At 35.6% G+C, this 13,641-nt stretch overlaps 1 protein-coding gene across 3 annotated transcripts in view; it reads left to right on the top strand.

The window, feature by feature from the left end:
• Positions 1–13,641, top strand: part of LOC100150834 (Y+L amino acid transporter 2) — a 34,429-nt gene continuing 20,788 nt past the window's right edge. The window contains exons 1-2 of one of the 3 annotated variants that reach the window (XM_087240449.1): positions 1–387; positions 3,164–3,684. In XM_087240449.1, the coding sequence (XP_087096575.1) occupies positions 3,165–3,684 (520 nt within the window). In that variant the 5' untranslated portion in view covers positions 1–387; position 3,164. Of the gene's footprint in view, positions 388–2,958; positions 3,685–13,641 lie in introns of those variants that run through there. The other 2 variants (XM_087240451.1, XM_087240450.1) reach the window with 2 other exon arrangements.

Raw genomic sequence — 13,641 nt, forward strand, 5'->3', positions numbered from 1 at the left:
AGAGCCAGAGCAGATCAGGTAACAAATACATGCTTTCCTGCGTCAGGGTATTACTGAGCTACTTTTACCATCAATAGTGGAGGGCAAGCATTCTGTCTCTCTCTCTCCCTCTCTCTTTCTCTCTCACTATATCTCTGAGTACAGACCTCTTAAAATAGACAGGGCAACTCAAGAAGCCATTTCGCCCGTGGTGGAAAAACAGCTCTCTGCGGTCCAGGATTGCGACAGGGCTCATCCTGTTGACCCATTCCACCCTGACAGACTCGCTTTCTTCATTCTGACCACGATCACCATCACTCTGGAAATTAGCATCATTTATCTTGCGCCATCATTTCATTTGTTTGTTTGTTAGTTTTTTTCACAGCATTGCTCCTCACATGATTAAAGGTAAAGTACTTTTATTTTGTGAGTTTTGCTTTTATTTTTTGACACTATGCTAATGTTAAATGAACCCCATAACTATTAGCCTCACTTAATTTGATTTGAGGATATTTGCCAGGGTTAGTGAGGGCATTGCTTATCTGTGAAATTATAATTTGAAGTGATCGCTTGATTAATTTTTAGCTTGTTTTACCAAATGAATCAACAACGGAATTAAATTCAAACTGTTTACTTTTTTTTTTTTTTAAATTAGTCTTATAGTATAAACTATTTTCTAAAGCTAATATGTAAATACAGTATGATAAAATAAGGTTGTAATTGTAACATTGAAAAATACCCAAAGCATTTATTAATCTTCATGTTACTTTTAGCATTTATTAATACATTGTTCCTAATATTTATTGCAACTTGGCTAACATAGACTACTAATGAAGAATTACTATTAAGAGCTGATGTTGTTTATTACTAAAAGTTAAGTTTCTTTGTTGCATCTGTGGTTGATATAACATTAAAAACTCCTTTTATATAACATTTATCATAGGAGATGGTATTTTAATTATTAGTAATTCCTTTAAATACATAAAAAAACATCCTTTGTAAAGTTGTGTCTGAAACGTTTTGTTGCAATAGCACTTTGAAAACCCATTTGGATCTATAGTTTATTATAATATTAACAACTGTACCTTACTGTGAAGTCTTGCTAGATATAATTATAGTTTTTTATTATTAATTTTATTATTTATTTATTTTTAATTTTTTGTATGATGTACCATTTCCTTGTAATCACAAATTTGTTACATCTATATAAACTGAACATTTATATAGACCGAACTCTTGCCATTTTTTAAAGCTTGCTTGTTACAGAAATGTGAATGAAAGTAATGTTGAGCTCAGCTAATTGTTTATACTCTGTTGTCTGAGATGTTAATGCTGCATTCACAATAGTCAAAGTCTTGTTAAACAAGTTTTACCAGGGATTACAGCTCTTTTAATTATATTTAGCCTAAATTCCTTTTATTCCAGCCAAACTAAAAGAAATAAGTAGAAAGAAAAATGTAAAAGAAAATACCTGTTAGCATGTCCGTCCTTGCTCTGTCAAACATCAATTGGGAAATATTTGAAGAACAATAAAAAGATTCTCAAGATGGCCAATAATTTTGTCTTCACCTGTATAAATGGGTATTGGTTAAATTGGGTTATACAAAGTGGGAGAGGCAATGCTGTCCCCTCACAGCAAGAAGCCTTGGCTGGTCAGTTGGCGTTTCTGTGTGGAGTTTGCATGTTCTCCCCGTGTTCGCGTGGGTTTTTCTCCGGTTCTCCCCACAGTCCAAACTCATGTGGTGAATTGGGTAGGCTAAATTGTCCATAGTGTATAAGTGTAAATGAGTGATTATGGATCAGGGGTCACCAACCCTGTTCCTGGAGAGCTACCTTGCTGCAGAATTCAGTCCCAACCCTGATCAAACACACCTGAACCAATTAATAGTACCTAAAGCAGCACTTGATAATTACAAACAGGTGTGTTTGGTCAGGGTTGCAACTAAAATCTGCAGGAAGGTAGCTCTCCAGGAACAGGGTTGATGACCCCTGGTATGGATGTTTCCCGCTGGAAGGGCATCCTTTGCATAAAACAATTGCTAGATGAGTTGGCAGTTCATTCCGCCCCCCCAATATACTTTCCGAGGTTCATATACTCACCCAAACATTGGATCCTATGAATTTGAAAAAAATTGTCCGTAGCGTATGTGTGTGACAGAGTGTGTGAGGGTTTCCCAGTGATAGGTTGTAGCTGGAAGGGCATCCGCTGTGTAAAACATTTGCTGGATATGTTGGCGGTTTATTCTGCTGTGGCGACCCCGGACTAATAAAGGGACTAAGCCTAAAAGATAATGAATGATTAAACGGATTTTATCCCAGTATTTTCAATGGAGTTTCTGTGCTCGCTTGCTGATCCTGAACACGCTAAGTTAGCAGGTTAAAATGTCTTTCTTCATTAAGCTTGAACAACTAATGCTTAAGTCTATTATACTGAATGTATTGTAATTACATTACAACATCGATGCTGTAAAAATAACCTTATGAAGTTAAAAGAAGTCACATTAGGCGCTCACCTGAGGTTTATCATCGGCTGAAAACACTAACGTTAGCTGTGCATATACACATCATTGACTGTCATCGTCGGAAAAACAAATATGGAAGTCAATGTTGATGGTTTTCATATATTTTTTAAAAATAATTTCTTTTGTGGCGGCGCAGTGGCACAGTGGGTAGTACGTTCGCCTCACAGCAAGAAAGTCGCTGGGTCGCTGGTTCGATCCTCGGCTCAGTTGGCATTTCTGTGTGGAGTTTGCATGTTTTCCCTGTGTTAGCGTGGGTTTCCTCCGGGTACTCCCGTTTCCCCCACTGTCCAAAGACATGTGGTACAGGTGAATTGGGTAGGCTAAATTGTCCGTAGTGTATGAGTGTGTGTGTGTGTGGATGTTTCCCAGAGATGGGTTGCGGCTGGAAGGGCATCCGCTGCATAAAAACTTGCTGGATAAGTTGGCGGTTCATTCCGCCGTGGTGACCCCAGATTAATAAAGGGACTAAGCTGACAAGAAAATGAATGAATTAACTTCTTTTGTGTTTTACAGCAGAAAAACTAGTGCCAAAAGAAGGGTTGAGTTAATTACCCCCCCACCCCCCCATTTTGTGTTCTCCATCCACATCAAAGCTGAATAACCCACAATTGTCATAAGAATTAACAAGCTGTACCGGCTTTCTCCCCTTTGTTTTCCCTCAGCATGAAAAAACTGATGTCTTTAGGCCAGAAACTGTGTCCGGGGTCAGAGGAAGACCTGGACCTGAAGAAACCGTCTGGAGCCTGCAATGGCGCAGAGCCGCAGGAGGAGATGATGGTCATGCGGAGGGAGATCTCTCTCACCAACGGCATCTGCTTGATCGTGGGCAACATGATTGGCTCGGGCATTTTCGTGTCGCCCAAGGGGGTGCTGATATACAGCGCTTCATACGGCCTGTCACTGGTCATCTGGGCTCTCGGCGGCATATTCTCCGTGTTTGGCGCGCTTTGTTACGCAGAACTTGGAACCACCATTCCTAAATCTGGCGCGAGTTACGTGTACATCCTGGAGGCCTTCGGGGGTTTCCTCGCCTTCATCCGCCTGTGGACATCCATCCTGCTGGTGGAGCCGGCCAGTCAGGCGGTCATCTCGCTCACATTCGCCAACTACCTGGTGGAGGCTCTCTATCCCACCTGTCAGCCTCCGTACGACGCTGTGAGGCTGATAGCGGCCGCCTGTCTCTGTGAGTCCACAGTGTGTCAGTTATTGATTTCTAAAACGTAATTTCCTTTCAAATGAGTTATTATGAAAATAATACAAGGCTTCTTAACAGGCCCAGATTGAGAACTCAGGGGCCCCTGGGCACATTATCTTGTAAGGCCCCCTTCCTGGCCGCATCCCTATAGTTGAATTAAAAAATAAGAATAACATAATAATTTTTTAATAAAAAGAATCTATAATTTGTTGGCCACATATTTAAATAAATGACATATAGTACATATATATTTATGGTCTACAAAGATTTAACTTATTTTTCAATGCATTAAATACAAATACTAATAAAACTAGTGAAAATAATTTATTAATTTATTATAAAATTAGTATATATATATATATATATATATATATATATATATATGTTCATAGACTTCAGTTCAGCATTCAACACTATCATCCCCCAACAGCTCTCTCAAAAACTGCTCCAGCTGGGGCTAAACACCTCTCTGTGTAACTGGCTGCTGGATTTTCTCACTGGAAGACCACAAGCAGTACGGGCCGGCAGTAACACATCGAGCACCATCACTTTAAACACTGGGGCCCCTCAGGGATGTGTTCTGAGCCCTATCCTCTTCACCCTGCTCACTCATGACTGTGCACCATCACACAACTCCAATCTGTTCATCAAGTTTGCGGATGACACAACTGTGGTGGGTCTCATCAACAAAAACGATGAGGAAAACTACAGAAGTGAGGTGAGCCGTCTGGCCGAGTGGTGCAGAGACAACAATCTCTTTTTGAATGTGGAGAAGACGAAAGAGATTGTTGTTGACTTCAGGAAAGAGCACACTCTCCATGCTCCCCTGACCATCAACGGTGCGACTGTGGAGCGTGTGAGCAGCACCAAGTTCCTGGGTGTACACATCACTGAGGATCTCTCCTGGACCAAAAACTCCACTGCACTGGCCAAAAAATCACAGCAGCGTCTCTACTTCCTCCGCAAACTCAAAAGAGCAAGAGCACCAGCCCCAATCATGTACACCTTCTACAGAGGCACTATTGAGAGCATCCTGACCAGCTGCATCACTGTGTGGTTTGGAACCTGCAATGCATCCTGCAGGAAAACACTTCAACGCATAGTGAGAACAGCTGAGAAGATCATTGGTGTCTCTCTCCCCTCCCTTCAGGACATTTACAGCACACGTCTTACCCGTAAAGCCCTCTGCATAACAGCAGATGCCACCCACCCAATGCACAGCTTCTTCAGTCTGCTGCCATCAGGGAGGAGACTGCGCAGTCTCCAGGCCAGGACCAACAGACTGAAAGACAGCTTCATCCATCAGGCTGTCAGGAAGCTGAACTCTCTCCCAGCTCTGCTCCCCGCTCCCTCCCCACGCACCTCCTCCCCTCGCACCTCTGGACTCTGACACACACACACACACACACACACTCATCTGCACTGGTCACTTTATGCAGACACATATACTACCTCCCAATATGTCACTGTCACTTTATCACAATGATCATGTTTACAAGTTCTTTTGCACTATACTGTTTTTTATCTGCACAACTCTGGTTTACTTTGCACTCATTGCTATATGCCCTTAATGTCACTGTATTGTTTACAATTTTTTTATTACATATGTATATTTCTTAGACTACATTTATGTGCAATGTGTATATACTGTAAATTTTCTAAATTTTCTTTTTTTCTTAAACCCTACTATTTTTTATATATATATTTTATATTAATGTTAAGCACCTTGGGTCTGAGAGTAACGCAATTTCGATTCTCTGTATGTCTTGTACATGTGGCTGAATTGACAATAAAGCTGACTTTGACTTTGACTTTGATATATACACACGGTTGAAGTCAGAATTATTAGCCCCCTTCGATTTTTTTTCTTCTTCTTTTTTAAATATTTTCTAAATGATGTTTAACAGAGCAAGGACATTTTCACACTATGTCTGATAATATTTTTTCTTCTGGAGAAAGTCTTATCTGTTTTATTTTGGCTAGAATAAAAGCAGTTTTGAATTTTTTATGAACCATTTTAGGTACAAAATTATTAGCCCCTTTAAGCTATATATTTTCGATAGTCTACAGAACAAACCATCGTTATACAATAACTTGCCTAATTACCCTAACCTGCCTAAATTAACCTAGTTAAGCCTTTAAATGTCACTTTAAGCTGTATAGAAGTGTCTTGAAAAATATCTAGTAAAATATTATTTACAGACATCATGGTAAAGATAAAATAAATCGGTTATTAGAAATGATTTATTAAAATTATTATGTTTAGAAATGTGTTGAAAAAAATCTTCTGTCGGTTAAACAGAAATTGAGGAAAAAATAAATAGGGGGCTAATATATCTGACTTCAACTGTATATATTTATTTTTGTATTATTTTTATTAAACATTGCTGTGATGTAATATAATTTGCAAAAAAATAAAAATAGCTGGCATTATTATGCATATCCAAATACACACAGACATACATATTTGAGCAAATGTTTATTTATAGATATATGCAATGTGTATACGATACAAATTCTTTATCAATTTAAATATCTAAGTAACTCTTTAACACAAAAGAAGATATTTTTAAGAATGTTAGAAACCAGTAACCATTGACTTCTAATATAAAAAAAATATTAAATATTAAAATATAAAAAAAAATTTGGAAGTCAATGGTCACAGTTTTCAAAAGAAACTAAAACAGGTATTATAGGGTGAGAAAATCATGACAGAATTTTCAGTTTAGGTAAACCATCCGCTTCATAACTTTTGAAAATAAAAACCTCTGAAATAACTTTCCTTTTTGTTTGATTTAACTGTATTTTTCTAGCTCCATGTTGTAAGACTTTGTGTCCAAACAGCTTTATATGTGTGACCTGTATAGAAATGGCAGAAATCCCTTTATGGTATATTTTTCTTTAGCTATGAAGAAGTTTTTTTTTTTTTTTATTTACATACATTATATTACAGAAATCCTTTCATTTATATATATCAAGCATTTAATTTTCTTCATATAACAAATTAACTCTAACAGATAAACTTAACTTTGATATGATGATATAATATGATGATATTCTGTTAAACACAGAAGACCATATTAGGTTTTTAATATTAAGATTTCCCTGTTTTCTTTGTAATAAAATATTTAATGTTTTCTTTCAGCATTATCCAGAATATAATTTTTTAGTTTCTACAGAAAAACAAAAAAAAATCATCATATACATACACCTCCATAATCTTATGTGGTAAAACAAATTAGATTGTGGATACTAGGCAGAAATAATCAGTTCTACACTATGTATTATGCACTATAAACAGTCTAGTTCAGGGGTTCTCAACTAGTTGGGCCATGGGACCCACATTTTTACATGGTCATCAAGCCGCGACCCAAATTTTTAGGAACTATAATACAATTTTAGGAATTATAATTAATTTGTATTTATTTGTTAACATAAACAAGTAGTGACAGATACATCATATGAAATTCACCAAGACTTACAAATAAACAATATTTTATTGCTGTCTTTTAACAAAATGGATCAAATTATAGAAATATTACAAAGTAAAAACGGCAAATACTGTTAATAATAAACTGTTAATAAAACGCATTTTCTGGTTTCTAAATGTTGTTTTAATTTAGAAGGTTTCATGCTCTCTTATGAGTGCACCTCACATATGAAACTGAGGCTTTAAGTCTTTTTTGTCGTCAATATATAAATCCATACTTTACATATACGGAGTCGTACTTGCACTTCGACAAATTTGTTGAAATAATTAAATTAAATTTCACATGTCAAACGGTAGGGTTGTCGCGCATGCATTTTAAAATAAAAGTCCGGTATAAGCAAAATAAGTAAAACATTTTACTTTCGTTGTTTTTTTTGACCACACACTCAAAAATGTTACATTTTCACCCACTGAAAATGTTAAGTGGGTTTCGACCCACAAGTTGAGAAACACTGGTCTAGTTTATGACATTTATATAACTTGACAACATGATTAGTCAGTCTAAGGCTGAGCAATACTGCAAAAATAATTATCACGCTATCGTGTTTCATATCATAATTACTGAATATTTTTTTACAACACATTTAGGAATATTAGGATTAATATTAGGATTACCAACATTACCAAGGCAAATAGTTTTAATAGTCAAAAACAAAATTATGTAAACAAAATAGCTGATCTCTTTATAGTAACATAAACATAAGTGTTAAAGAGACTCCTAAACTTGATGAATGAAATTTTACAGTGTGTGCAATGGTAAAGCGTAAATGCAGAAATGCCAAACGCTATTGGCTGTTTTTTGTAAGGGGAGGAGCTAATGTTTGGCCTGCCCTGTCTTTATGTTTCATTTGAGATTACACTGAATAAAAAAAATGAGAGGACCTTTAATATTAGTAATGTTTTTAAATAAGTACATCATCTTAAAGTCCATTCTTCTGTTTTGGTGTAAGTAGCATCAACAAGAAAAGAAAAGTTGTTTCAAAAGCAAGTCTAACCATTTTGAATTGATTTAAGAACACATACATTGTGAAAATCTTGTCTGAATATGAGCACCGATGAATCATGCGCATTAAGACTAGGTTCAAGCGCTAATTTCTGTTTTGTGGTTCTAGTTGGCATACACTTCCTTAAAGCATGAAGTTTCCCAAGAGATTTTCACATGACCCCTGATGAAGTTTTGTTTTCATTCAGTTTGGACATGACAGTTACTTTCATGATTAAGCAAGAGGGACTGTATACTGCATATGTGCTAAAGGGAAAACGAAATTTTTTCTCCCTTTATTTACCTCAAACCTGTTTCATTCCTGTTTCTTTGTGAGTTTCTTTTTCTGTTAAATACAAAGGAAGATCTACCGAAATGTGTCAGAAAAATTGAAGGTCATAGTATTTTTGGTTCCTACTATGGATTCCTACAACAATCTTCAGAATATCTTGTTTTGTGTTCATAAATGTTTAGAAACACTTGAGTGTGAATAAATACTGAGCATATTTTCACTGTTGGGATGTATTATGCCTTTAAGATAAAAGAAAAGCCAGGCCGATTTTGTGAGGAAAAATATAAACAAAAAGAAAAAGTGGTATTGTATTTCATACGATTTAATTTGATTTAATGATTTTTAAAAGGAGACATGTCCCCAAACCTCAGCCCTAAACCAAACCATCATTCGGGAACGAGTAAATAAATCATATTCAAATGTACAAAAGAGACCATACAAATAAATATGACAAACGAAACTAAATCGCCAAGTTACAGATTGCTGTGTGATTGCGTTGAAAAAACTCCCATTGATGTCCATGGTGTTTTTGGTTCCTCTTTGGATGCCAATGGCTGTTTTTTCCAACATTCTTCAGAGTATCTTGTTTTGTGTTCATAAAAGTTTGAAACCACTTAAGTGTGAATAATTGCTGAGTATATTTTCACATTTGGGATGAATTATGCCTTTAAGATGGAAGAAAAACCAGGCCAATTTCACAAGGAAAAATACAAACTATTTTTGTAGTATAGTCAAAAAATTGGCTATTAAATACTATTTAATTTGATTCGATGCGTGTCCCCAAACCTCAGCCCTAAACACAACCATTATTGGGGGATTAGTAAATAAATCACGCTAAAATGTACAAAAGAGATTGTACAAATGTATACAAATTACGCAACTAAATCAAAAAGTTACAAATTGCTGTGTAATTGCGTTGAAAAATCTCCCATTGATGTCCATGACATTTTTGGTTCCTCTTTGGATGCCAATGGCTGTTTTTTCCAACATTCTTCAGAATATCTTGTTTTGTGTTCATAAAAGTTTGAAACCACTTGAGTGTGAATAAATACAGAGTATATTTTCTCTGTTGGAATTAATTATTCCTTTAAGATGGAAGAAAAACCAGGCCAATTTCACAAGGACAAGTAGAAACTATTGTATTCAATGTGGAAGTGTGTCGTTTTTCCAATTGTTTTAGAACTTATGATTCAGCTCCCTAAATTACTAATAATAAATGGAGGAAAACAGTCAAACTGCTTCCTCTACAAACAAGTGTGTCCTTGACTATACAGACAAAGTAATATAATATAAAAAAAATCAGTTTTCAACATCAAGCAGCAAAACAAGCTGTTTTTAACTTCTAAAAATGAATGGAAGTGAATGAGACCGGCTGTCTCAAGCCAAAAAAATTAAAATGGCTGCGCCCGCTCATTTGCAAAGAATAAGGTGAATTTCATATGGTTTCATTTGATTCGAGGCATTTCTCCAAACCTCAGCCCTTAACCCAACAATCATTGAGGGATAAGTAAATAAATCATATTAAAATGTACAAAAGAGATCGTACAAATATGACACGTAACTAAATCACTGTTACAAACTGCCGTGAGATTGTGTAGGAAAATCTCCCATTGATGCTCATGGTATTTTGGTTCCTCTTTGGATGCCAATGGCTGTTTTTTCCAACATTCGTTAGAATATCTTGTTTTTTGTTTATAAAAGTTTGAAACCACTAGAGCAGGGGTGTCAAACTTAGTTCCAAAAGGGCCGAAGCCCAACAGGTTACCTGTAGGTTTCAAACAAGCCTGAAGGACTCAATTAGTTTGATCAGGTGTGTTTAATTAGGGTTGGAACTAAACTGTGCAGAGCTGCGGCCCTTTTGGAACTGAGTTTGACACCTGTGCACTAGAGTGTGAAATAATACTGAGTATATTTTCACTTTTGGGATGAATTATGTCTTTAAGATCAAAGAAAAACCAGGCCAATTTCACGAAGAAAAATACAAACTATTTTTGTAGTATAGTCAAATAACATTTCATATGATTTCATTTGATTCGAGGCGCGTCCCCAAACCTCAGCCCTTAACACAAACATCATTGGGGGATGAGTAAATAAATCGTGCTAAAATTGATGTCCATTGGTACTTTTGGTTCTTGTTTGAATGTCAAGGGCTGTTTTTTTCATTATTCTTCAGAATATCTTGTTTTGTGTTCATAAAAGTTGAGAACCACTTGAGTGTGGATAAATATATTTTCACTTTTGTGTAAACTGTCCCTGGAAAATGGATGAAAAACCAGTCTAATTTCACAGAGAAACATAACTATTTTATATATTGTCAAAAAGGTGGCTATTTTATACGAGTTAATTTGTTTTGATTTTTAAAAATATGATTTTAAAACGAAGATAAGTCGATAACCCCACCCTTAAACCCAACCGTCATTGCTGGATTAAATAGTAAGAGTAAATAAATCCTACAAATGTATACAAATTACGCAACTAAATCAAAAAGTTACAAATTGCCTCATAATAGTGTTGGAAACACAGAAAACCACATATGATCTGTATTGCATAAAATATCTGTAGGCCACTATTTATGATCTGCCTATTTGAGCACATATTCTGAGCACATATCTCAGCAAGTCCAAGTCCAGGCATCCACGATATATATTTTTAAACTGCTGCGTGTTGCTGCTCGTTGTTGTGGCGCTTTAAGATCCAGACCAAACTATTTTTGTTGCGCACAAATATTTTTTGTGACTCAGCTGGCTTGACTGTTGCAGACACTCGTATCTGGGTGAAAGATCAGCAACATGCGTCTTACACATGACATGTACTCTCAGGGCAATACAATGGTAATGAAAAGATTGCCAGTACATGTTATATTTTAAAGCATACCATTTTTATACATGTACAAAAACCGTGATAGTGTATTTTGTTGGTGGCTCTTGCTGGGTAAACATCACATTAAACAAAATGGGTGTAGAAATAATTGTCATTCAGAATTGTTAGCTTAAGTTCTTACTTAAGTTCTTAAGTAATTACAATGAATGGAAACCAGTCCTATCTAACTGTGCGATCACACCGAAGATGGCAAGACCGTCAAAGTTCGCTCCGGCCGCCCTGGTGACAATGCTGTCTGCCTGTATTGCTCTGCCGTCAAAATTCGCTACATTGATCTCGTATTTAAAGAGGCCAAAAAGAAAATCAGTTACATTTTCGCATAAAAATACAATTTCTAGCGTATAAATGTTTAACACTTTTTTTATCAAACTTTTAAATTTTTTTACACCTCTGGAGTTTCATGTAATTTCGGGTGTTTCATTATTAATTTGTCGACTTTGGTTTGGTTCTTTCACTTTCATTCTGGCAACAAGGAAACATAACTATTTTACATACTTTTACATTCAGAAAAGTGGCTAATTGGTACAAATTTATACCTTTTAATTCGAAAGGAAAAATATGATTTTTAAAAGGAGGCGTGTCAATTGAAAATGTGCTTTATTTACATTAGATACGCACTGTTTAGAATACTAGAATGTTTATTCTATTCTTTTCTTTCAGTTAAACAACCACTTTCTTTCACGTAATTAGGAGACATTAATGAAGTAACATGTTGTACATCCAGCTTCTCTAATCTCTCCATTGCAACGTAACTGTTTTACCTACTTTTACGCACAGAAGAGTGGCCAATTTGTACAAATTCATATGATTTCATTCATAAGAAAACTAACTTTTTAAAAAGAGATGTATTCTCAAACCCTAACCCTACCACAATTTATACTAAAATGTATCCATAAAAATAACATTAATTAGCCACTAAATCAATAGGTTAAGAATTGAAGTGAGATTGTTTTGAAATAACACATTGAATAAACATGGAATTGTAGTTAAACATTTCTTTTTTTTTGTAAAGCATACTACAACAATAAAAAAAAAAACATATTTCTATAGCATAATTACATTTGTTTTTACATAGAAAAAAGACTGGTTCATATCCCTTGCTCAACCAAACTAAGTTTGATCAAAATGAAAGTGAAACAGGTGAATGTGGCACTTATTTTTCTGATTTGCCCAGATTTCACTGCTCCAACAGACGAGACACAGGAGATGTTTTTTTCTTTCCCTTTCCTTCTAAGCAGCTGTTGCTTTCACACAGTTTCCAGACAGAGCTAAATGTGTTCTCAGAAAGCAGGGACATGATCTAACTGCATGAGGACAGTCTGTAAAAACACACACAAACCTAAGATTAACCCTGGCTCTTTCCAAGAATATAAAACCTTAGTACAAAAAGTGATTATTTTCATCATTACAAATATCTATGAGACCAAAACCACCAATGATAGAATAAAAAGACACTTGATTCATATTGAATGACCTACTTTTAATCTTACACAGTATAATACTTTTATCTAACGAACTGTATACACTCAAAAAAATATGTTTGCTGTTTGTTCAAATTACTTTTTTATGAGCTGAATATTTTATATTACTTTTAAATAAGCTGAAACAACACAATTGTTGTTTTTTTCCCAGACAACTTAGTTGTTTTATGTTCAATCTACTTAAATTCATGAGAACCAATAAGCTAACTTAAAGTTTCAGTATGTATGTTTGACATCAATTGGTCTCCCAAGCACAGGTTACTACTGTAGATTGATGACATCAACAGAACTGTGCCTTACTATCAAGGCAGATTTCAATTGTTTACTAAATAAAAGCAACAACACACAAAGGAATTCATTCATTTATTTTCTTTTTGGCTTAGTACCTTTTTTAATCTGGGGTCGCCACAGCAGAATGAACCACCAACTTATCCAGCACATGTTTAATGCAGCGGATGCCCTTCCAGCTGCAACCCATCTCTGGGAAACATTCATACACACTCAATCACTCAATCACCCGGAGGAAGCCCAAAAGCAGGGAGAACATGCAAACTCCACACAGAAATGCCAATATTTCACATATTAAAAGGAGTTTTTGTTCTAAGCTGAAATTGATATATTAGAGACGGCTTCTATTTCTTGCAGCTGAACAGAAAACCTACCTTACCTCAGGTACACCTTATGTGCTTGACTCAGTGTTAAAAGCTAATCATTCGAGTTTGAATGCCATTATACATGACATTTATTGCCATACTACTGAAAGCAGCAGCAGATAGTTCACCTCAGATCTTGGAAATAAAATAAACCGTTTGAAATTGAA

The sequence above is a fragment of the Danio rerio genome, chromosome 2, assembly GCF_052040795.2.
Source record: "Danio rerio strain M-AB ecotype USA chromosome 2, GRCz13ab, whole genome shotgun sequence".
NCBI lineage: Eukaryota > Metazoa > Chordata > Actinopteri > Cypriniformes > Danionidae > Danio > Danio rerio.